Source organism: Bombus huntii, chromosome 4, assembly GCF_024542735.1.
Source record: "Bombus huntii isolate Logan2020A chromosome 4, iyBomHunt1.1, whole genome shotgun sequence".
Classification (NCBI taxonomy): Eukaryota; Metazoa; Arthropoda; class Insecta; order Hymenoptera; family Apidae; genus Bombus; species Bombus huntii.
Window position 1 is genome coordinate 15,510,468 of NC_066241.1, and position 26,568 is coordinate 15,537,035.

Below are 26,568 nucleotides of genomic sequence, written 5' to 3' on the forward strand. Positions count from 1 at the left end.
AAGATCGAGGGTGTTGTGAAAGAAAGGACAGAGGGACATGAAAGTTCACTCATATATAATACCAAAGTTTATCATAGTAAAATCTACTTCTCTTAGTTTTCTACATTCCTTTTCATACGATATTTGCCTCTAAAACCTGCGTATAAAAATAGCATATACTTTCCTCAAGCAAACGTTTTTTCTACAAGTACAAGTTTTCTTCTGAATTTCAATGAATCTTTGTATGTCTTTACAAATACTTTGCAGACATATTACGATTATCACTGCCTGTATAATGTCGTTTTGGAGTGTATAACATTTTTCCATTTTAAACTAAATTTCTGGTTTGCAATTTACGCGGTACGATACGATTTTTTCAATTACTTGCATTGTTTATCTCGGAAAACTTCTATCCACGAAAATCTCTATCCCATATGTAAGAGAACCGTGGTATATAAATGAAGATTTCTCATCGACGAATCGTCACTATAAAGAGCAAACTACGTCTCCAAACATTTTATGATGATTTACGTTCGAATTTACTTGAAATGATGATCTTTGTAATGCCGGCTGAGATCTTCAAGAAAATGAAGCTTCCAAAAAGATACACAAGAAATAGCAATCGCTGCGAACACTTTCCAGTAGTACTATTTTTAACTGTCGTAAAGATGAGCACACATGGTATATTTTATACGGTTTACGATCAATGTATTTTTACAAAGTTCTTTTAGAATGAGCGTGAAGTAGGTCAGCCGAATATTTGGTTTTGTGAAATTTATAGAACAAAATATTCAAAACATTTCAAATATCAGAAACTGTGCATTACAATTATTTTGAATCTTAGAATATCTCTTTATAAACCATAAACATTCAATAATTTGAAGAAAGCACGCACATACATACGCATATACATACGATAAATAAATCTGAAGCTGCAGGACATAAAAGCGATTTTAATAGAATGTATTTCACTGTTAAAGATCAGTGCAGGTACTCAAAAACTTTTATTACTGCGTATTAAATTTGATATTTACGTATGAAGAGCTCGGAATTAATCGAGATTACTTTTACAAATGTATGTACATAACGTGAAATGCGTTTAAATAATGGGTCATCTGATGAGAGCGTCTCTTTGTCTAAAATTTAGGAAAAAAACTGTGTTTACCATTCTCTAGTGTGATTTCTATGCTGGCCTTGCAAAATCAAAGAAAGATTATCTATATTACAAAGAGATATGTGTTATTATATTACGAGAGAGAGTGTGAGTGCGAACGAGAGAGAGATAAAATATTACTGCTATAAATATATATTTTGTATTTAATATTAATCGCCCAAATCTATCTAACAAAACTGCGAATACTATTATTCTCTGACACTATGACACGAAAGTATATATTTCTTATGACTGGTGTAAGTATTCGCATAATATTTTTTTCTTTTCTATGCACAACTGTCAACTTGAAAATCAGTGGTAATGATGTTCGCCAATAAATAAAATAATTTAAACCAATTGTTTGTAATTATTACATGTATATAAAATACTTCTTAATATAGGATTAAATATATCTATTACTGATTTTCTATCAGTTATCGTTATCATATAAAAATAGATAAAATATTTTAGTAGAATATAAAACCGATAAATATAATTTTTGCCGATAAATTTAATTAAAATTTTGCAATCGTTTTTGATATTTTTGTTATGATAAAACATATTTAAATAATCAGAAAGTTATTTTTATACGGTTTTTTAATTAATTTTCTGTCATTTATTTATTTCAAGTCGTATCAACCACTTAATCTATAGAGACAATATTTATAGTTTTTGAAGACAGGTTGTATTTTTTTAAAATCTCAGTAGCTTTTGTATCTCCTTTTTGTCACTGATGCTTTTCTGCATACAATAATCGACGTTGCAATTCTTTCTTTCGGCTGAGAATGTGCTACAGAAGAAAATGAGGTGATCGATGGTTAATATGGTGTTATACAGTAACTATGTATGTACGTATGTATATACATACATATTTTAAAAATTCCATTTTATTGATATCGGAGTAAATATTATCATATATGTATTGCTTTAAATATATAACATCTGAAATTCGTATTAATTAATTAATTTCATATTAATTTTGCTAAAAAATTTTTTTTAATTAGTTATATTTTCAAAATCTCAAAATAATACATAGATATTTATTTTGCTTCTAATTATAAGTGAATACATGAAAATAAAAATTTTCTCTCCTAAGATAACTTAGTTTTAACAACAACAATAGTGGTATAATAAAAGTGATATTTTATATAAATGAATTAATCATTTCGTGAATACAATGAATAAAACACTACAACATATTGCATGTCTTGAATAAAATTATTTAGGAATGCATTAATAGAATGAGTACTCTAGAATGAGCCTTTTTAAACGACATAATCGACTGATTTCATGTGGATACTAGCGCCACAAGTAACAAGCTCGTCCACAAAGTATGTTTATTATCGACAATGCGAAACAGACTGTAGTGGCGGAATGAAAATGGCTAATTGTCAGGTTCGTTGGTGTAGCAGGTGAGCGATCAATTATCGTTAATATCAGGACATTAGTCGCTTTGGGATGAACGGTGCGCAGTTTGTAGCGATCTGAACAGTCGAAATCAGTGAAAATTGTGTCGATTTTAGTGTTGTCGAGCGGCTTAATGGATTATCTGAAGAGGTGCGCGATCGAGATTACTGCTGAAAGGCTTGTTGGCTCCTTTTTTTTCTACAGTGATAACAAGTTTTCAGTTTGTTAGATATGAGCTAGCCGGTGATCGATACTTGTCTGGACTCGCTTGCGTACGAGAATCAATAACCTCGCAGTTGACAGGAAAAAAAGAAACGGATACGACGCGGTCTCAAAAGATTGAGACACATCAGCAAAACGTAGATTAATTTATTACGTCCATTCAGAAAACATACGTCTACCCGTTGTTTCTCCCGTATCAGTAACCGCGCGGAAAAAAGTGATGCATGAAAAGTCTCGATATTACCAGGCACGTGTCTGTATTGGAGTAAGAGCTACTCTGTGTGTATGTGTGCCAGGTGCACTGTTGCATCCCTCTGATGAGAGCCATGCACCGTTTAGACCATAGCCATAATGTCATCCCGAAGGCTACTTCTTAGTAATTCACAAAGGGTTCACTCTTCCGTGAAGTACAGCGCATGGATACTTTCCAGGCAATACCTAGCACGTACCTTGCTAGAGAAATATTTGTGGTAGATCCTCGATGAATCAAGAGTATGGCTTCTGGTGCATCTTCCTTGGATAGTGCTGGAAGTAGTGGTAAGTATAGTTTTTAGTTTTCTATGTTACATGTTAATATATGTTTGTATTAGTTGTCCACTCTTATAGGTACAGATTTAAATGGAAAGTTTGATCTGATAATTTCAATGCTATTGAAAAATGTTTTATTTTAATTTTAAACTCTACAGCAAAAGAAACAATAATGGAAGCAACAATATTCTATCCATATCTAAATATGGAAAAAAGGCAGTCTTATGTAAACATTCATATAATATAATATTTGATATATTTATATCATTTTACAAAAATTCATTGCCAGAAAGTAGTATCAAATTTTATTTTGGACAAATAATGTAATGTATAATTTAAATACATAGTTTTATACTTCTTGAATAAATGGAGCATTGTAGTTGTAGGTGTGTGATACTTAAAGAGTATTTATAATTTCACCTTGCAAAAAACAGTGAATCATGATGCTTACATGCGTGACATAGAGTTTCTTTCCTGGTGAAAGCTAGCTAGACCGCTGATTATATTGTTCTACCAATTGTAACAACATAGTGTATACTTGTATAAATATAGTCATTTCACTTTTATATTTATAGTGGATCATATATTATACTTACAATTACTTACATTTTTATTCATTGTTTTTTTGCAGATGGAGCACTCAATATGGGTAAGATTAATATGTGAAGAAAGTACAAATTAATGTCAATCAAATTGTGTTGTGTAACAAATTATTTTGTATCAAGAGAATTTATCTAAAATGAGCAAATTATTCATTTACTGTAGTATTCAAGTTATATTACTATCTTTCTATGTATTCTGTTAAGATGTGTGTTTAATCCAAATTATACCTTTATGTGAAGCAAATTAAAATTATATCCTTATATACAATAAATTTTGACACAAAAGCATTTAATATAAGCTATTTTCAATTTAATGCACACTTTGTTGCACTGATATTACTTTTATATGTAGAAATACACAAATTATATTTAATTGCATTGTATCTATTGTTTTGCAATTTGCATTATTGGATATAACTTGGGTGTATGGCATGCAGAAAGAGATAGTGGAGGCTATGGCAGTGTTGGCAGTCCTGTTGGTGGGCCTGAATGTCGTAGTGATTATGATGGTTTGCAAGCTCAATGTGATCAAGCCATGCATCAGCTTCAGCTACTTAGGCATAAGCACTCCGATACTATAAGACGGTTTGTCTTGGTTTTGTTTAATGTGGTATTGCTTAATTGTTTGTGATATTGTGTTTGATGTTTTGTACAAAGCAAATATAATTTAAATAATTATACATTTATTTAATGAAGTACTTTAAAATGCAGGTGTGAACATACTATGAAGGAATTGGAATACTACAGGGGACAGCATATAGCAGTCATGAATCAATTAGAGGCAACGTCACAAGAAAGTTCCGCACTGCGGGGCAAATATGGAGATTTAGTAAATGACAAGCAACGCCTAGATCGGGAAGTCCAAGCGTTGCAAAAGGAAGTGTCTGAATTAAGGTGTCAAAATCAAGAAGTTCTCGTTTCTGATGCTAGTAATAGTGACACTATGAATCAGCACTATCTATCTGCGCTTCGAAAATATGAAGCCGTTAAAGACGAGTACGATGCCCTTAGGAAACGGTACGATGATTTAATATCATCGCATTCATCGGCCGTTAATAAGGTATGTACAGAATATTAATTTACAAAATGTTGAAACATATATGCACATATTAAAATTTATTTGTAATGCAAATTTTATATATTCGGTTCAATATAGTTGGAATTATCTCAAGAAGAGGCTGCCAGGTTAAAAAAACAATATGATGAAATTGTTCAAGAACGTAATAGCGCAGTTCGTGAGCGTAATGGTTTAAAACAACAGTGTACTGCTGCCATTAGACAGTGGGATATTGCATTAAGGGAAAGAAATGAATATCGTGAAGCCTTAGCCAAAGTACAGCAACAACACGAAGAAGCAGTGAAGGAAATTAATCATGCAATGGTACTACGCATGAAAGCTAGTAAGGATATGAAACGATTAACAGAAGAAAGAAATGCTGCATTACAAGAATACAGTTTAATTATGGGCGAGCGCGATACAGTGCATAAAGAAATGGAAAAACTTGGTGATGATCTTACACAAGCATATACAAAAATCACACATTTAGAGAATCAGAATAAACAATTTATGGAAGAGGTAAATTTTCTTAAATTAGTCATTAAAAAACAATTAATTTGTTCATGTAAATAACTCAATGATAAATTTATTTTTATTAAATTTAAGAATAATAATAATAATAATAATAATATGTATATATATATCTTTATTTATTACTTAACCATTTAAATGTGCTATAAAACATGATATCAATATCAGTATAATATAATTAGAAATTACTAAGTACAATAATCGGCTCATTATTACTTTCTTCTCATAGATTTTGTATTGGTTTTAGTTATTTATACACTGCACATTACTTGCTACTACGTGTACTATTTTTAAATTAATGTTCTGTATTTTAATATCTGTTTTCTTTATTTTTAGAAAAAAGCTTTATCCTATCAAATTGAAACTTTAAGAAGAGAAATTTCATCCGCTTTGCAAGATCGAGACGATGCTTTAAAACAATGTAACGAATTACGCCAAAAGTTTGGTGATTATTCTGAAGGCTCAAACAGGGACTATAAAAATCGTATGGAATTACACTCATATAATCGTGAACGAGATAATTCGAACAAAGAAGCTGAAAGAGAAAATAACACTACAGATTACACTAAACGAGATAAGGAACGTATGGATAACTTGGATCAAGCTAACTTGGAATTGGATAAACTTCGGAAATCTGTCGATAAATTGCAAGCAGAACTTGAGGAAGCCCTCCAAGAAGCAGAAGTATCAAAACGAAGAAGAGATTGGGCTTTCAGTGAAAGGGATAAAATAGTTTTAGAAAGGGAAAGTATTAGAACTCTCTGCGATAGATTAAGAAAAGAGCGTGATCGTGCTGTTTCGGAACTAGCGGGTGCTTTACGTGATTCTGATGATATTAAAAAGCAACGGAACGAAGCATCGAAAGAATTAAAGGATCTCAAAGAAAAGATAGAATCTGGTGATCATGCGTTAAGAGCAAGTCAATTTGCACAAAGCTTAGCGCATGCACATGATTCGGCGATCGATACTGATGTTAGTGACTGGGAAATTCTTACTATTCACTTGGATCTTAGTCGAGTTTGCTTAGATTCTGATCGTGATTTGGGATTGACATTAGTCGGAGGTCGTGATAATCCATATTATCCAAACGATACAGGAATTTATGTTGCTCAAGTAACATCAGGAAGTGCTGTTGATGGTAAATTAAGAGTGAATGACTGCATTATGCGAGTAAACAATGTAGATTGTACATCTGTTTTTACGCGTGTAATTATGGAAACTTTACGTACCTGTTCGGTGGGATCAGCTACATTAACGATAAGAAGACGGCGTTTAACTAGAAGGTCATTAAGGACAACGCAATTGCCTGTTGGTTCAGTTCCTCATGGTATTTCTTTGGAGCTTGGAGTATATATTTCGAAGATTTCACCGGGTAGTTTATCTGCTAAAGATGGCAACCTCGCTGTTGGAGATAGAGTTTTAAATGTATGTCTTATACATATTTTGTATTGATTTTATTTATTTATTCATCTTGAATATTAATATAGTTCTTTTTTCTATAGATTAATAGTAAACCAATGGAAGGCATTAATTCCAGCCACGAAGCGATGGCAACTTTGAATGATACAAGTACGGATGTGTTAACTATTACGACCCTGAAAGGAATACCATTGCCTTCGGCAACTAGTTCTGAAACTATGACCATTGATGGTAGCTTTGGTACTGAGAAACAAAAAATGGTGAATAGTTGTTCTCAAACAGAACAAGAAAGAATATTGTTAAAGATTCCATCGGACGATTATGAAAGAAGACACGTTGCTTCGAACTTTGGTGATAGAAGTGTTTACAAAGTTTCAAAATCCGTTAGTGGTGAAAAACCAAGTGGAATTAGCAATGCTTGGGACAATATACGAGAGAAGATTGATATAGTACGAGGACGTAAACATAGCAAAGATCGGGAGGAGAAGAAGAAACGACACCGCAACTCGAGTCCAAATACTTTTGAGCAAGAGCAAGATGCAATAGCGGAATTAGATTCAGTAATAGAGAGCTACCACAAGAAAGCGAATAATGGAGTACTGAAACGAAGTAAGCGACGCGGAACCGAAAAGGTTGAGAAAAATGGAGGTACGTGGCCGAAAGCCAGAGGTGGACCTCTGATTCAAAATGGTACTGGTACTATTTTACATCCACGTAAGACAAAAGAAAGGTTGCCCTTAAGTGTACTCCTTAATCAACCACCAAAGTATGAAAGTTATAATTATAATCGTATTTCTAATCCTATACCCTTAACCAATTTTTCCAATATGAACAATCGGCATACGGTTTATAAACCTGTAGAAAAACCATTACCAAATTTCCTTAAAACTGGACCGTTATTTAGTCAGAAATCCTTTACTCCAGTGGTGCAGTTCAAAGATATCCCGATAGATAAGAAACCAGCAACCGAATTCGAGAACACGGAAAATAGACTCAGTTCTACGCTGACACCATCTGAAACTAGCATCGATTTTTCCGTGAAGTCTGGAAATACGGGAAAAGATGTAGAATATTTCTCGAAGAAAAGAACACAAAAGTATACTCCTAGCAACGAGAGTCAAGTAGACACACTACAGCATAATAGAGTGCAATCTCAACTTTATTCCGGGGCTGGATCATCAACTTCGTCGACTAGCGGCACGAGACAGCAGTTGACTGGTAATTTTTCATTTCCTCCCTATACGCATTCGCATCCGCATCCCCATCAACAAAATTCTTTACCTTCGAGATACCCTTCCCCGCCGTCTTTGCCGTCTGCACAGTCCGGGGAGTCAATAGGACTACCCGATGCACGATCTTATTGTTTCGAACCTTCATATAGCCCCGGACCGCAAACAGGATTCGGGCATTTGCACACACCCTCTGTAGATTTGCATTACCACAAATCTCGCGCTCCACCGATTGGCACTACATACGACGTACCAGCGTACACACATGGCTACGAAGGTGGAACTTTTCCAAGAAAAAAGGAAAATCAACGTTTTCGAATACCATCAAATCCTAGTGTGACTTCAAAAAGCAGCGTGGGTAAATTATCTACGGGCAGTATAGAAAGAACTTCAGAAAGAGGCAGTCCGATGCCAACATTCCACGTGGAAGTACTTAGTCCTGGTAGCGGTAGCGGAAATAGCTCTGGTGGAACTGTCAGAGGAAGTAGTGGCAATAAACGGTCCAGCATGCCGGACTATTGCTACTCTCAACCTAGGCCAGCACCTGGAGAACTTCGCAGAGTTCACATAGACAAGTCAGTCGAACCTTTAGGTATCCAGATTTCTTGCTTAGAGAGCGGCGGTGTATTCGTTTCCACCGTTAGCGAGCACAGCTTAGCATCTCAAGTCGGTCTTCAAATCGGTGACCAGTTGCTTGAAGTCTGTGGTATCAATATGAGGAGTGCTACTTATCAACTTGCTGCCAATGTGTTACGTCAGTGCGGTAATTCCATTACGATGCTGGTGCAGTACAGTCCAGACAGTGAGTACAGTGTTTTGTTAGAAAAAGTAGAATATCCCTATCACAAGCTGCACTTTATACAAATCTTCTTGCACCTTTCTTATTAAACGTGATCATTATTTATCATTATTGCATGGTTCTTATTTTGATATAACATCACCCTTATATGTCACTTCTTTTTGCTAGAATACAATGAGTTAGAAGAAGGCTCTGCTTCTTCGAGTTCATCAGAAGCTGGTGGTGCTGAAGGAGGTAGTCGTAGTGGATCACCCACTCCATGTAATAGCCCTGAAGCTCCTAGAAAAACAACTATTGAATCATTGGAGAGCTCAGAACCTGAACGTGACGCTTCTACTAGTTTAAGTACAATACGCGATACTTCCAATACCTTGACTATTATGCGCGAAACTTCAAATACTTTAGAACCACCTCGTACAATTCGAGAAAGAGATATCAGAAACTCTGCTTCATTGGAAGTACCAAGTACGCAACAGAGAGAACGAGAAATTAGAGCATCAGCATCTTTGGATATTAATATCAGAAAGCCGGAACTTCGTAGTTCAGCTACGTTAGATAATATGCGTAATTCCGCAACTCTTGATACATTACGTGGTACTGCTAATACTCTTACACGCGCACAGCTTAATGCAGCGACCACGTTGCAACGACAAAATGCAACTGTAAGAAGTCCGACACAAGAAGAACAAAATCGTAAAAGCCCACCACCAAGTGAACCGAGGTATCTTTTTATCGAAACAAGGAAATGTTCGAATTTAGGTATTTCCCTTGTTGGTGGTAATGGTGTCGGAATATTCGTACACTCGGTACAACCAGGTTGCCTCGCGGAAGATGCAGGATTACGTCCCGGTGACCGTATTCTGGAATATAATGGTGTTGATCTCAGACAAGCAACTGCAGAACAAGCTGCTTTAGAATTGGCTAGACCAGCAGATAAAGTAACGCTGATTGCTCAATATGTACCTGAAAGGTATAACGAAGTAAAGGATAAACCTGGAGACAGTTTTTATGTGAAGGCAATGTTCGATCGAGTAGGCGAAGTTGGAGATAGCCTACAACTTAGGTTTAGTAAAGATGATATTTTATACGTCGATAATACAATGTTTAATGGTACTCCGGGTCATTGGAGAGCTTGGATAGTTGATCAAGCTGGAAGAAGACAAACCTGTGGTATAATTCCGAGCAAATTCAAGTATGTTGGGTAAATCAAATATTGAATGAATCTCTTTTAAGATTATGTTTTATATTTCTATTATATCTCATATGTATCCATAATATCGTTAGGGTCGAAGAAGAACTGCTTTTACGACGTTCATTAGGCGATTTAGAAACAGATACTACTAGAAGAGGTAGCACAAGCGCAAGAAGAAGCTTTTTTCGTCGAAAGAAACATCAACGTTCTTCTAGTAGGGATAGTAAAGAATTATCACATCTTACGGGAGTAAATTTGGGTTGGTATAGTGATAGTGGAACACTAAATGAAGAAACTCTTCCAGCAAGTTATCAACGTGTTGAAAGATTGGATTGTAAATATTTGTTACATCAAATATTTATTTAATACGCAGTTATTATTACTTATCATTAACCATTATTCAATTTATCCTATCGAAATATTAAATTCGTTTTTATACTTTTATTTTTATGCAGATCCAGCTTTAAGACCTGTGTTGATCATTGGACCGTTAAGCGAGTGTGTAGTGACAAAACTATTACAAGAATTTCCAGGAGAGTTCACTAGGTGTCTCGCAGAAGCTATGCACTGTTCTCAAGCGACGCTCGAACAAGGTTTGCGCGATTCGCTTTATGTGGACTATAGAAAAAAAGGAAGCTATTTCGAGTGTACCACAGTACAAGCTGTCAAGGACATCTGTGAGAAGGTATCTTTTTTTATCCAATGCCTATACAATATTGATAACGTTATTTATAGTAAGCGTATAAACACTAGGTTAAACACCTAAAAGTAGATCATTTAAAATTTATATAATTCTGCGAATTTATTTTTATTTCTTTTTTACCTTTTATTAAAACTTTGTTGATACATATTTATTTATAGAATACTCATTGCATATTGGATGTATCAATTGCGTCGATCGAGCGACTTCATCGACATCAGATCTATCCTATAGTTTTGTTGATTAAATTTAAAAGTACCAAACAAATAAAGGAAGTCAAAGATTCCAGATACCCAAGCGATAAAGTTAGTGCGAAAGCGGCCAAGGAGATGTATGAACAAGCATTAAAATTGGAAGCTGAGTATAAACATTATATTTCTGGTAAGAATATCTATAAAATAAAAATGCAATTTTATGTCTTACTGTGAATTTGTTGCATTGTTGTTGATACGACTTTCACGCATTTCAGCTGTAATTCCAGCTGGAGTAAATGTCGCGTACATATGTACTCAAGTAAAAGCTGCAGTAGATGAAGAACAAAGCAAAGCGCTGTGGGTTCCTAGAGGACCTCCCTGACATTTAAGGGGGGGTCCCCACAAACCACAGTGGAAATCAATCTAAATTCCACCAGGGGGCCCTTACGTCGTACGATTGTAAAATTGTTACAATTTTTTTTATTTATGGTCTCTTATTTGTCACGACAGTATGCAGGAATTTCAATTTTTCTTTTCATGGTTCCATTACTACGATCTTTTTAATTATTTTTATTTATTTCCTTATTGTAATGCGATTATGCAAAGTTTTTAATATTTTTTTTTATCTTTCTTCCTTTTTTCATTTATTTTTTACTTTGAAGTCTGATACAAATTATACAATTTATTTTAATAAGCTTTGTCATAAGTATTTTAATAAGTATTTCACTATTTCAGCAAATATTTGATGCTATTTAAACAACACTGACATTTCCTATAAAATATTACGAGATAAACAAGACTTCATATAAAACTCTTAATATTTAAACATATCATGCAGTCAACATTCATATTAAAAAAGAAGAGAAACAAACAGTACGTTTTATACGAATTCTATCTTATATTTTCAACTTTAATTTTCCTGATTTTTACTTTCCTCATGAAAATGACACTATTGATGTATTACATTTCAATATTTCACTTTTATGGAAAAAAATCAGCATAGTATAGTTTCAACATTTAATTTCCCTTAAATCAACAGACATGTGCAAGAATTATTCTTCATGCTTCATAAAAGTTGAAAACTTTGCTTGCTGCTTCGAACCTCGATCGATCATAATTTCCCAATAAGATATGCAACAATGTGAAAATTATCTATTGCAATTGGCGTGAGACCATAAATGAATTAATGTAGCAAGTAAAAATATTCATCGTATTGTGGCCCATAAAACATTTGGTGGATAAATGTAAAGTTCATTAGTTAGTGAATAAGTCTCAGCCATTCAGTTCTTGGCTGATGTTATTAACCCCTCAGATCACTTCGTTGTACAGAATAATTTTGCGTGATTAGTATTATTGTACAGAGGACGTTATAAATTAAAGGAGGTTACTTATTTGTATATAATTTACTTATGAAACTTATGGATTATATGTTTATTAATTTTTAGTTTAGATGAATCCTTTAATTGTATGTTTAAATTTAAGTGATACTTTAGTCATTGTTTCATAAAACTGTTTATAATCCATTTGTTGCGTAGCAATTGGTTTGAGGGGTTAAAATTTTAATGTTGTAGGTCGAGGAATTAAAAAATGTAAAGAAATTGAATACGGAATTGACAAAAAATGGATTGTTTTTGCCATTTTTTAAATTTGTAAATATCTGAAATGATAATAAGCAGTAGATATCCGCAACACAGAGAAACTCAATATAAAGCGCTCGTAACGAAACGTATGATGGAGTATGTTACTGCTTTTTTACTTCTGTAGTTCGAATTATTTTACGAATTTATACTGTAATGTTTTTAAATCGAGTTTAAGACGCTTTGTAAGGTGCAGTCATATTTTTGAACACATTTAAAATGCGAGTACGTATCATTATGTATCTACATTCAGAATTCAATACATATTTCTTATTGCATTTTTAAATATAAGGACGACATACATTTTTTAAATAATTTTTACTGTTATTATCTTAAAAATTATATTTAAATTGCCCCATTTCTTGCTTTCTTCTTAAACATTTTGATAAATATAGCGGGATTTTTTATATTGTTTTCAATATCTGGATGTAGATACAAGTTTCGTATATACATATTATCAGAAAAAATTAAGAGTACATTAAATGAAATAGCTAAAAGAAATAGCTATCGTAAAAGTCTAGTAACGATGCTTCGATACTTAAATACATAATCTTTTTTTTTTGTTCGAAATGAAGCCTTTCTAATTTCAAAAGAGGCTTACGTTCTTTAATGATATCGATGAATATCGAATATCAAGTTTAATAACAATTTGTACGTACAGAAAGAATCCAGTAAGAGTGGAAGACAAACAAATGAAGTTAAACATTGCTTTTTGTAAAACAGAAATTTAGTTTTCTAACAAAGACAATATTTAGGCGTAAGTTATCAAAGTGAGACCAAAAATTAAAAGAATATTATGCTAATTCATAAGGATTACAATTAAATTTATTCGTATCGTTAGCGTCGATATGCTTAATGCGGAAGTGTAGATATATACTTTTTGATACGTTGCGAAATCATCGGTACGAATTTCGTAATAAAAAAGGCTCAAAAAGAAAGAAAAAGGGAAAAAATTATGAATTATAAAAAGTGCCGTACACACTTGGCAGCTTATAATAACAAGGAATTATTGTATTTCGCACCCAAGGTAAATACTCTTTAAAAGGCTATCGTGGACAATCTAGGCGTTAAAATTAGGAATTTACTAGCGAACTAATATAACAAAATATTTTCGGGAAAGAATATTTAATTCTTATTCTTTTAATAAGTAGAGAGGATATGATAATATATGTGTGTGTACGTTTATATATTGCATATATTTGTACACACATATGAATCTTGAACGTTATACATGTGTGGGGTGAAGTAAATTATTTAAATCGACAATTTTATTTATATTTTATATGCTGATATTACAAACGTACAATACTTATGAGAGTAATACATTATATTTTTTTTTATAACGATTTTATTTTTCCTAATTTATTTTGGCATTGTTCGAATTGAAAAATACAACAAATCTGTTTACTTTTTGTAAGAATGGCAGTAATTTTCTTTTCACTATTGAATTGACGAAAGCACGATTGAGATACTTAATTCTAAAAAGAAAATAGCAAAATATTAATGTATAGATATTTTTTTTAATATATATATAGTATCTACGACAAATGTAGTGCAAAATATAACATAAGACTCAGTATATTATGAAAACAGCACGCGTCGTTATTTAATTTATATTAAAAATAAAACTACAATGGATATTAACTCTAAAAAAATATCCAAATCATAAGTCGCGCCTTGAGTAATATATTTTTTAATTAAAATTAGGTATAATGTAACTGAAGAGTAAACCGTAACTTCATAAATTTTGTTAATTATTGCAATTGTGCCGTATTGAATAATCTTTTAAATGGAACGAAACAATAAAACTCTCACCTTACATAAGAATCTTGTATAACGGGCAAGATTCGTTTGTGGAGAGTTAAAAGGTTTGTTTTCTCCCATAGCTTGATACATCTACAACTATCCTATTTAAAAAAACAGAAACTATCGATATTTAAATTAAACATAATTTCTGTGCGGTGCAAGAGGAAAAATTAAGATAGGTCGAGGGCGAAGTGAAATGCCAAAAATAACAAAAAGAGAGAGAAAAAAAGAAAACAGTATCGAAGGAGGAGGGAGAAAAGATTAATTTTGTATTATGATTATTCTCAATCACAGCACTGTGATACATATAACATTACAGCTTTGATAACATATCAATTTCACAATCCTTCTACATTACTATTACAAATATACATACATATTTTGGGCAATACTTACATATACATAAATGTTATATATATTTAACTAAGCACTTTTACTATTTTTCATAAGCACGTGATTCTGAACCATTCAATACCCACATACATAGCACTAGTGCGCGCAAATACATCCTTAATAAACGAAGGATGTATGATGTACACTTTTTTCGATAGAATTTCGAGTGGATTGAATTTGAATGAAAAATTCCAGATATTCTCCATATATTATCTAAAAATGTATAAGGATAAAACTTATAAAAGTATGTTTTTCATGAAAAATTTAAATTTATTACTTTTTAACGGACTAAAATGAAAGTATAATGCAATTATATCTTTTTATTTATCTCAGATTACAAATTACTTATTTCTAATGATCATTGAACTTTTATTCATTTGTTATTATTTATTGTTACTATTCATTTATTCATTTGTTGTTTAATGTATTTTTAAGATCGTAATTGAATTTGTCTAATGAAGGAAATAAATCAAATATGTTTGCAAGTATTATTCACTCGAAATGTTTCTAAAAATATTTGAGACGTAATTGACACACGTGCTGAGTGGTGCACTAACAAACAATTAAATGTACGATAATAGAAGCATTAATTACTGGCAATCATTGAAGCGTTTATGGTGATATATTACTTAGACAAGAAGCAAAGCCTGACGATTGGGTTTGAAAAATGCGCGATATAGATCGATGATTTATGATTCTAATAGCGATTTGTTCAAACGACAATCGCGACTAGTCTTCAATAGTATTCTATTTTCTATAACGAATTTCTCCTCGCAGTATAACTTGTATGCTCCAGCTGAAATTTTATCGTCTTAATATCATTGTGTCCGATATTATATTCGCTATTTCCCCATAGGTTTCCTATTCTATTTGTATCGCACTATTTGTTTAACCAATAACGATGTACGTAACAATTACACTGCGCATCATCACTGAAAAGAGTTTATTCTAAACTTAACTAAAAGCACGTTTGACTTTATGTTTTATTTCTTTCGTTTCTCTGATTTTATTTTGTTTCAAATATTTTCTATTAAACTCGAAGTTAACAAATTTAGATGTTGTGTTATATAAAAGTTCCTAAAAATGAAAAACTAATTATATTTTTTTTTTAATTAAAAAATTCAATTTCAATTAAATTTCAATTTTAACTCAGATTCAATTAAAAATGTTACTTTTGAAACGCGAAATGCTGAAATATAGAGAAACGACTTACTATAATAGGAAGTATTGTCATTGTTTGCTTTTGTCTTCCAAATTTCCACAATTGTAAATCGTTATCACCCAATCAATATAGTTATATAAATTTGATGAATATCAAAAAACAAATTACTTATCTTAAATTTGTAATTTATGAGAACATATGAGTCTACTATATTAACGATTCTAATTAAACTTCTATCATATCTGTATATTTTTCAAGTATTCTACGAGTCTTTTATCTTGTAACAAAAGTGATTATAGCTATCAAAACAAATATCAAAATTTTTAATGGATTTAAATTTATTGTCTAATCAAATACACTTAATTTGTCTGTAGCCTTTCCTCTTAATCAGCATATTTTTTGGAACAATAAAATTCTTATACTTATTGAAAAATTAGCGAATAGAGCTCGCGAATGTATAATGTAATAATATCAACTTGGTGCTGTTTATTCTTACACATTTCTTACATTAGTTTTTATACACATATATTAAGAATATTCTCTTATCAGTCAATGCGATCGTAAGCACTTGTGCATATCCTGGAACTATGATATTGGATGGTTTGAAATTTTTATATCTGTATGTGTATACACATCTTTTGTTAACATACGTATGTATTTTGATTCTTATTGAGATAATGAAGATTATTACGATTTCGGTAAATTCGAAGAGAATCTAAAGAGAATTCATTGATGAACAACAGAAAAGTTTGTTAATTGGGCATGCGAAGTGTCTTATTCGTCTCTCCTCATCGGTAGAACCGTCTTTGAATCAGAGTATTACCTCATCAGTAGTAAAATTTATTCTTCTTTTGACTAAGGAAACGTATAATATGTATAAATACAAATGTAACAATGTTGCGAGCGTAGATAAATTAGATTTGAGTATTTTTCAGTGAAGAGTATTTATCGATAATAACACTTAATTTTTATATTTAACTCTTTGATTGTGTACAGATAAAGTTTTTGTAAATTTTGAAATACTTATAGATTATATTATTATATTTTTCACGGTATAAATTTTTGATCTTTTCCATTGTTTGAAAACGTTTTTGAAGAAATGACTTTTCAAGAGGAAAACAGTGAAATGTTCAGCGATCAGAGAGTTAAGAAAAACTAAACAAACAGTACTGACTCTTAAAATGTACTACTTATGGCTGTTAAAAAGAAATGCGTTAATCGATTACAAAATGAATGACTACATAATATCAGGATGCAAGAAATTCAGACTAAATCAAATTTTATAAAAGTTAGATTACAGAATGACGTTTCTAGTTTTTTGATAATCACATTTCTACGTTTTTACACACACAGAGTGCATTATTGAAATGGAATTGTATACATAGTTACTAAGTGCAGATAAACCTAGACTGATTTATAAAATAATCAATCATCAAATTTGTGTCTATTTTGTCGGTGATAGAATTATGAGACATTTATCAATTTACCAATTTGAATAACTAAAAGAAGAAAACGTTGTGCTTCATAGGTTGTTGAAGTCTCCATTTACAAGCAAAAATCGGAATATATGGTTGTATCGTTTGTTTATAAACGCATTCACTGCCAAATATTTATTTAACTTTTGTTTCTTTATACTGCTAATGCATAGAGAAGGTTAAATATTTGCAATGCAATAAAAATATACGTATGAAACGTGTTATGGAGAAAAGATAGATAAATAACTTGCATCGTGGTGGGAAAATCGTCTTGTAAAAACTTATTGTTCATAAACGGATGTTTGAGTTAAGAAGAAACTCAAGAGATTTGATTGTAAATGATTTTTTGTTAAATAATATTATATTAATACAATATTATTGAAATAATGTTAAATAATATTATTTAGTAATATTATAGTGATATAATATTATGTTTTATAAATCTATTGTATATACATATGTAGCATATTTGTGCGTAATGTATCATGGATTGTATAAAGAGAAAGTTTTCGTATTACTTTAAGTGAGCTTTAAGGATCATTTTAATTTTGATTGGTAACGCAGTTTTCCATATGCTTCCATAAAGAAAATACCGAAATCTTATTTACTCACACGAAACTCCGCACGACAAGTGCCCTTATTAAGTTATTACATCTTCAACTATTTATTATTTATAGTTAAATTCTTACATAGTCAGCAATAAACTTGTCTGTTTATTTTCAGAGTACGTGTTTTCTTGTTATCTCAGTAATTATCCAGCATGTTTGAATCGTTTTGTTTATTGCACGTAAAATACAAAGATTTTATATATTTTTACATTTTATATTTCTATTGAATTTTATATTATTTACTCATACTTATATCGTATAGATGGAGAATGGTTAACAAACTAAATGAAAGGAGGAAGAGATATTTTATTGAGAGTATTTATCAATCACTCAAAATATTTCTCGCATTTTAATTCTAATCACGAAGGTTGTAATCAAGACGTCCAATACTTACACTACTGATAAACTAATACAACGTAATGTACATTTGTATAAATCCTTCAAGTATTCGTCATTCGATCTTTCCCACCAATGTGCTTTGTATGCGTAAGCTTTAACAGTGAATGCGTGCACAATTATTAATATAATATTTTTATCGCGCTTGATAACTAACAGTGTAATACAATTATGCGATTGTAGCATCTTTTTTCTCTCTTTTTCTCTTTTTTTTTTTTTTTTTTTTTTTTATCAGGATCGAACGGATAGGATATTTCAGAATCTGTGATCAATATATATCGACACGTATAAGCAGCATGAAATTTGCGATTATACTAAGATGCAAATATTTTTTATACGAATTGGTGTATATGCTCAGACGGTAGCCGATCGTATTTAATGTACCGAGAGACGAAATTAGTGATAGAACTTAGTACATGGTTCGACAAATTTTCCGAATATCAAAACGTTCTATGACAGTAAATCGCAAGATTTTTATGCAATATTTATTGGAACGGTTGTTCGTTGTTATTGGAGCTAATTATTCGTTCGAATACGAAGTGAATATTATACATAAGAATGGAACGTGATTAATTTTATTTCTCTATTTCTTATAGTCAACTTTAAATTTCTTGAAAAATTGTTGGCATCACATATTACGTACAATACGAAAACGTAACATAATCTTATAAAAAGTGTGATTCTGTAATGAGGAAACAATTCAACATTTTCGGAGATTTTATACGTTTACGTTATCATCTGGCAACACATCCGATATGTTGTCAGATCATCTTATACCAATTTCACAAATAGATGATACATTGATTTTACGTGTTGAAAAGAATCCGATTTACAGCGCGAGTTTTGCTTGAATTTTATTTAAAATTCAAGCTGCAGCTCAATATTTATAGCTGATACAACTACTAAGTACATGCTTCAAATGTCCAATTTTACACCGTTCCCTTGAAAGAAAATAAGTCTTCCTGTGTCTATTCCTGCCACGCGTTGACTGCCCTGAAAATATTTTTTACCAAACCTTCACGATTTTTCATCACATTTGTATGCTAATGTATACGATTATAACTGCAACATTACTTTCATGGTTAGTGAAAATTATTTTTAAAATCTTTTATTAACCGTAACAACTAAGTACCATATTGATGCCAGTTAGTATTATCTGATTGTACCTAATAACGAAAAAAGAAATATCGCAATTATCAAATACGATAAAAGTTACAATAAAAATCACATGGTATGAATAAAACTGTCAATTCCTTAAGATCAGAACAATTTGTGTGGTGAAGTTTCGTACAGTGTATGAAACCGAATTATAATAAATTAAATTTTATTAAAAGATTTCGAATATACAATATGGATTCGTAGGCCTTTGGAAATCTAAACGATTAAGAAATTTGAAAAAAAGATACAATTAAACACTACTTAATAGAATTCGAGTTTTGCAGAAACTCAATGAGAAAACAAAACGAGCTCCAATTTGATCTTAAAGATATGAATTCATGAATAACGACAGAAAGTTTTCTTATAGGCTTGCATACGGTAATAATAATAGACATCGTAATTTGAATTGTTCTCTTTTAAACGACAACAAAGTATCAAGATTAACAATAAACACAAGACTACAGTATATTGAGAAAGAAAATTCTTAAACAATCTACTATGTAATTCGTAATCTATTTATAATTACTAGCAGAATAATGAACATGGAACATGTTTTCTTTGTTTTTCATGCGACTAATTTATCGATCACTGTAGGATTCCTTGGTTACGATAACAATATATAAAAAACTGTATTGTATCATTCAATTTCCTTCGTTTCTTTTGCAATGGTTTTGATACCAAATGTTATAGCCCGTAATTTATAAATACGTATACTTCTATTTATATAAGCATCTCCTTTATATACATATAAATACATATATTGAATATATGTGTGTGTATATATATATGCGTTATATGATATGTACATACATATATTTGCAACGCGACGATACACGGACCGTCGGCGATCTTTGTAATATTATAATATATATGTATATGTGACACTCTGATTAATATGTATAATATAAGGGATGTATCGGTATTGCTGTGAGACTGTTCCAGCAACACACGAACGCCCCTATAATAAATATTAACGTATCGACGTTCGTTATTCTTTGTAAGCCTTCTTTCTTGTAAAACGTACAGGTTGTCTTATGTAGGAGAGCAAGGAAATAAAGTCGATTGTAACGAAAGCTTCTTTCATCAATTCTCTTTTATTCAAGTAAGAAATTAATAGAGAGTGATTGTTTTACATATATCATTATTATTAACGCATGTACGTTATATACATATGTTTTATATAACACCCGTACGTCACTGATATCACGTTTCATTGGAAGTTTGCTTTTTTGGGGTACTTATCTTTAATATTTTATTTTTTCTGCTTTATCTCTAGAGAAATCAAATTTTTATTTCTTCTTGAAGAAATTTTTATGGATGATTCTTGTTTCGTATGGAAATAATTTTGAATAGCTTTTCTGCCAATATTCAAAATTCTCTTCCGACCTATAACATGCGATCGATTATAAAAATATTCAAACTTATGTTCAATTTTTACTGGTAAGCTTTATAGTTTAGATAAATACGTAAGCGTAATAAACACTAAAGAGGAATTAAAAAATTGTTTGGCAAAAGAATGACAAAAAATTAACATTCGTTATTTACATAAAATAATTTGTGATATACCAAACTGTTTAAAACGTAAGGAATATATAACCCAATAAATGTTAAAATTTTGTTAAAAAAACCTATTGCAATTTTATGATTCGAATTTTTAGTGCTCAAATATTGTCGTAATAAAAAAATTCAGAATTTTTAATTTTAAATTATTTAAAAAAACCGGTGTAATTTTATTTTGCAAGATATAATTTGTAATTTATCTTATTTAGTCGCATTGAAATATTTTTATTCTTTTCATTTGTTAGTAATTTGTTTTACGAGAAGAATGTTTATCTTATAGGTATATACGTATAGTATTGTGTTTGATTAATTAATTTATTATTATAATTGTATCTGTCTTTTGTAGCACTTTTCTGAAGCAATTAGTATGATACGTGATGTTATTTTTATTCGTGCATGTAAATATTGTGTTGAACAGCAATGTTTTTTAAACTCGAGGTCTTGAGGTTCTCAGTAGGTCATATAATCGATATTATTGATTGTGATAAGAATACTATAAAATAAAATAAGGTTGTTAATTTAAGATAATAAGTTTACAGAATGTAAATAGAATGTAAACTTGTAATAATTTCTGAACTACTCATGATAGTAGTCTGAACTACTATAGTGTAGTAGTAGACTTATGATCCTTCTTTTATAGAGCATGAAAATTACATCGAACGTAACAGTTTTATTTTTAACAAGTGAAGTTTCTGAACCAGCTAAAAGTGTAGCCAAACTGTTCGATTTAGTTTGTGTATCGTAAACAAATTATGTGAACGAATAAATCTAAAAGCCTAATTATAGTATAAATCAAATTATCAGTAAATATTGTCAATTATAATCATTTGTGTAGAAACTATTTCTACGAGTTATAATACAAAGAAACTTCAATGTAATTAAAAACAATTTCAGAACAGTGATGTGACATATAATAAAATTTAATGATATTATACAAATCGATCATAATATTAATGCTCTGAGAACTATTGTTTGAACTTCTACAGAAGTGTCTTCTGATTCACAAGGTATTGCTTTGTATTTTATGAACTATTTCAATTACTATTTTACATATACATATATTTATATACATGTATATGAAATTTAACAAAATTTTATTCTATTTGAAATTTTCTTATTATCTATAACATTATAATCAAAATATTTCAAAGCTTTTGTGTGAAATTACGTAAGGACCTTATACGTATACAAAAGAGTAGGTAGGTACTGCTTATCATTAATATCAATAAAAACTGACAGTGGCTGAAGGTAAGTTAGAAAATACTTTCATCGATAACGGTTATCAGTAACAAAAAAAGAATTCCACCATCGATAATGATGATTGGGGATCAAAACGACAGAGGAAGTACAGAACCAAAACAAATTTCGTCATCGATAATGATTATTGATAATCAAGCAGAAGTCTTTCATCGATAATGGTTGCTAGTAACCAAAAATATTTGATCATTTATAATGGTTATTCGTAATCAGAACATTTAAAAACTAATATTTTTTAATCATTTAACTTTTTAAGAGTTTCTTTAAGATTTAGTGATCACTTTCTTTCATTTAAATAAAAATTATCCTTTTGTTAATAACTTCTTTCATGCAAATTTTAGAAACTACTGTTATCGTTAGTCTTAGTTTCCTTTTACTCCATTGGGAAAATTCTAATTTTCGATTGTTACTTATACAAGAAATTGTAATTGTATGCTGAATTAAATTGCTCATACTATAATGTATTTATTTTTTATTGTAAATTAACATCGATACATATATAATCAGGTCGACCCAGATTTCTTACGATGGTTACAAAATCAACGAATGAAAAGCTTTTTACATTAATCTTTTGGCATAAAACATGTAATTACTTGCTAAATAAATAGTTACATTCTTAACTGGATGTTAACAATTACGGGTAACAATGTTATATGATTTAGTATTACAAAACTTTTGCATTTCAAAGCTCCATTACCATTGTCTGCTACATGTTACGAATGTATATAATCTAAGATCAGGTATGTAATATCTAGTACTCGAAATTAATTAACGACAAACGCAACGAAAACATGGCTTATATAGCTTTATTCACGAGCCTTATCTTTTTATAGTATCTTGCAACAAATTATCTAACAAACATCTTAAACAAGCCTTAAAGTTGCTATAATATAGGCATTAAAACCGATACAATTATAATAACGAATAAATTAATTAAATACGATACTATGTATACATATTAGATAAATGTGTTTATGTGTATTTGCTTGTATCTCGAAGTGCTTTTATGTAATTATCTTTTCTCATTGGGACGAAAATGCTATAAACGATACTATGAAGAAAAAACATTATACTGAACATATACAATTTTAATAAAAGAATTGCTACAGAATCAACTGAATGAAAAACTAATTCATAGAATAATAAAACATTTCAATTAATGATAATCTGATTTCGTCCACTTTTTGTAATATTGAAACATAAAGTATTATAATACTTATCAATGTATTATTCGTGTTATGCTAATTTGTATTTCACTTGTTATTCTTTAATTATTTTTACCATAAATAATTTTGATATTTTAACCAGGATGTTACATATTAGCGTTTAGAGCGTTGTTTAACTATGGCAATATGAATTTAATTTGAACAACATATGTGTGTTTTAATCCACGTTATTTGTTACTTCACTTACGTAAAAATGTTTTGAAAATTTATGCATTTTAACATAGTATTTTAGATGGCCGACAGTTTTCAGTAGCATTACATTAATTTTCAAAGTTTTCGAAACATTACAAGAATTTTAAGATCACATTACAATCTATAAATGATGAAACATTAACATAAATTTTGATTCTTACTTATGATAGTAATCATTGTTGTATGTATATTTTATAAAATAAGATATGGAAAGAGGTGTTTTATAAATCATCGGTAAAGAAATTTTTCTTAAATATTCGTGTTCGATCTGAAAGTACTTTTTAAAATGATTAAGTAATGATAAAATTAATGGTAACAAGTAATAGATATATAGTTTCTAAATATTGATTAATAATAATAATACATGCATATCTTGCAAAACCTTTAAAGGTATTTTTTTCGTTACTTCTGAAGAATAATGTTCAGTAAAACGTTGATAGAAAGAATCTACTAATTTCTTTCCAAGTTGTATATACATGTTATTGTAAGAAATATAAATACAATTGAACTTTCGTGTCGCGTATAAGAAGAATCTTTAAAAACATAATATTACCAATTTAATAGAAACCTAATATAAATATTGTATTTTCTTAAGACGTTTAAAAGAAAATTTAGTTTCAAGTGTATAATACCAAGACAAATATTTTTTTCACCTTCAGACGTTTCATTGTATATATATCGTATCTTCTTATAAGTTATCGTTGCTTAAGCGAGTTTTAGTGACTTTTACGTGTAAATATCTATAGAAACATAATGTAATACATCTATCAATCGTGTCAATTGGTATTTACGACAATTGAGTTTTATTGTAAAACAATTAAAAGAAATGATAGTCTACATTGTGTTGATAATGTTTTTTTCGTGGATTATACTTTTTCATTTCAATCGTTTATACTTACATTAAACTACATATATTTCAAGTAACGTAACATTAAATGGCTATGGCAAATGAATTGTATGGGAGAAAATTTCTTCCTTGTGATAAATAACAATAACGAAGACTAAATTTCTTGACTAGCCTGGAGCCATTAAATTTTCGTAAATTTTCAAACCACACACATTAATGCATATTCTTTCAAATTTTACGGTAGTATGTTTCTTGTTACATGAAATAACAATAACAGTGTAAATCATACTAAGACGAAAAAGAACGAAATTCTTCATGCAAAGAGAACATATGTACTGTTTTGTACTGTTTCGTTTTTACGAAAAAATATTTTGAAAATTTACTTGATACACATACGATTCGACGTAATTTAATTTAACCCTTCGTACTGCAAAAATTTTTATGATATAATCGACTAGAAAGCCCAGTACTTCTATAACAAAGTTTTTTGGAGTCAAGGAGTAATATTTTCATATTAATATTCGTTGTAGCTGCAGTTACTCATCTTTTTATTAAAACTTTATTTCTTTCTGCATGAAAGATTATCTCCCTCTTAATCGCATTAACAAATTATGTCATCCTATCATTCTATGCGTCCCAGCATCATCCTATGTGTTGAAATCCTTCATCAAAATAAGGTATGAAATTTGATAATGGAATTATTTACAAAATGTTCAATATTCATATTAAACTAGTGATGGAAATAGTGAAAAGTTCTTTCCTAATATTTAATAGGCCGCCGTTTTTACTTAAATTGCTTTAACCCTTTTACGATGTAATAAAATAACGAAGCATTCGGAACAAGTGACTTAGAAAGTAATTATCTTTTTTGTTGTCAAGGTCTTTTAAGATTTGTGACGTCATACATTTTACTTTTTTTTAGCAAATAAATTTTGATAATTCCTTTATATATAACAATATTATAATTAGAAGAAGTAAAATTTGCTACATTCTCTTTGACATGTATCAAAGAGAGTGACAGGCTGTATTTTCGTATTACACCGAGAATGGATTACATCGACGAAACAAAATTTGTTTCTTTGAATATATCTAACGAGTTTGCGGCGGTCGTACCTTAATTCGTTGTTTCTGCGTGCGAGGCGAACGCGATGTTACGCGAAATTCAAGAGGTAAGTCGTAGCAGCGACAAACACAGCAACTGGGGAACTTAAACCAATCGCTGAAGATACCACGACATTCGTTGTTCGGATCGTAAGCTAACAACCGATGAAGTCTGTATTGTTGTTCGCATCTGCATCCATCTCGACAGTACATCTGCTTGTTTTCGTGTCTTTAAACAAACAAAATGATAGTCAATAATCCCATATAATCCCAATAAGCTACTGAACATGAGAATCTTAAAGCGGTACATATCTTATTTGAAGCATTTTCTTCAAGGTTTTTGTAAGAGATCTATGGAGTTTATTTTATCGGCATTTTGAAAAAAATATATGAAGGAATAATAACGTTTACTGTCTTCTTTTACAAGTGTTTTAAGAACTAATTAAAACTGAAAAACTGAAAAATATTTGTTGAAATACATGTATAAGTGTATTGATCCACTTAAAGGAATGAAATGCATATCAATATAAATAAATTGGACAGCTTTGATTTCAAAACAGTTCTTTTTCAAAGCGACACGATATGATAATAAACTAACAGATGGAAATATATATTATAATTACTAGACCACGGATTCTTATGCATTTATGGGAAATTTAAAAATGCACATAATACGTAAAAATATATAAAATATACAAAGTTTTACACTTATCTATTGTAATAGTTGATAGATAAACC

General features: G+C 30.4%; 2 protein-coding genes across 11 annotated transcripts in view; one reads left to right on the forward strand and one right to left on the reverse strand.

Annotated features, from left to right (window-relative positions):
* The first annotated feature begins 2,343 nt into the window (after positions 1 to 2,343).
* On the forward strand, positions 2,344 to 18,207 carry LOC126865052 (disks large homolog 5-like). 8 transcript variants are annotated; one of them, XM_050617120.1, is made up of 14 exons: positions 2,346 to 2,544; positions 3,193 to 3,298; positions 3,921 to 3,938; positions 4,329 to 4,476; positions 4,603 to 4,951; positions 5,048 to 5,467; positions 5,816 to 6,904; positions 6,982 to 7,588; positions 7,823 to 8,929; positions 9,095 to 10,118; positions 10,211 to 10,452; positions 10,574 to 10,803; positions 10,980 to 11,199; positions 11,288 to 18,207. In XM_050617120.1, the coding sequence occupies exons 2-14, from the start codon at positions 3,256 to 3,258 to the stop codon at positions 11,392 to 11,394; spliced, it is 5,604 nt and encodes a 1,867-aa protein (XP_050473077.1). In that variant the 5' UTR covers positions 2,346 to 2,544; positions 3,193 to 3,255; the 3' UTR covers positions 11,395 to 18,207. The 8 variants fall into 8 exon arrangements, with proteins under 8 accessions (XP_050473073.1, XP_050473072.1, XP_050473071.1 ...); XM_050617121.1 differs by having other exon boundaries at positions 2,347 to 2,544; positions 6,982 to 7,546; XM_050617116.1 differs by having other exon boundaries at positions 2,344 to 2,544; positions 3,058 to 3,298; positions 6,982 to 8,929.
* Positions 15,980 to 26,568, reverse strand: part of LOC126865054 (protein spaetzle 4-like) — a 38,822-nt gene continuing 28,233 nt past the window's right edge. For all 3 annotated transcript variants that reach the window (XM_050617125.1, XM_050617133.1, XM_050617130.1), the window contains exon 6: positions 15,980 to 26,059. In XM_050617125.1, the coding sequence (XP_050473082.1) occupies positions 25,819 to 26,059 (241 nt within the window). In that variant the 3' untranslated portion in view covers positions 15,980 to 25,818. The remainder of the gene's footprint in view (positions 26,060 to 26,568) is intronic.

Excerpts from the sequence above, each read along its gene's own strand:
- LOC126865052 (XM_050617116.1), top strand. The coding sequence starts at position 3,256 with ATGGCTTCTGGTGCATCTTCCTTGGATAGTGCTGGAAGTAGTG. Across the intron at positions 4,952-5,047 it reads ATTCATCGGCCGTTAATAAG|TTGGAATTATCTCAAGAAGA; the intron begins GTATGTACAGAA and ends GGTTCAATATAG. Across the intron at positions 8,930-9,094 it reads GGTGCAGTACAGTCCAGACA|AATACAATGAGTTAGAAGAA; the intron begins GTGAGTACAGTG and ends TCTTTTTGCTAG.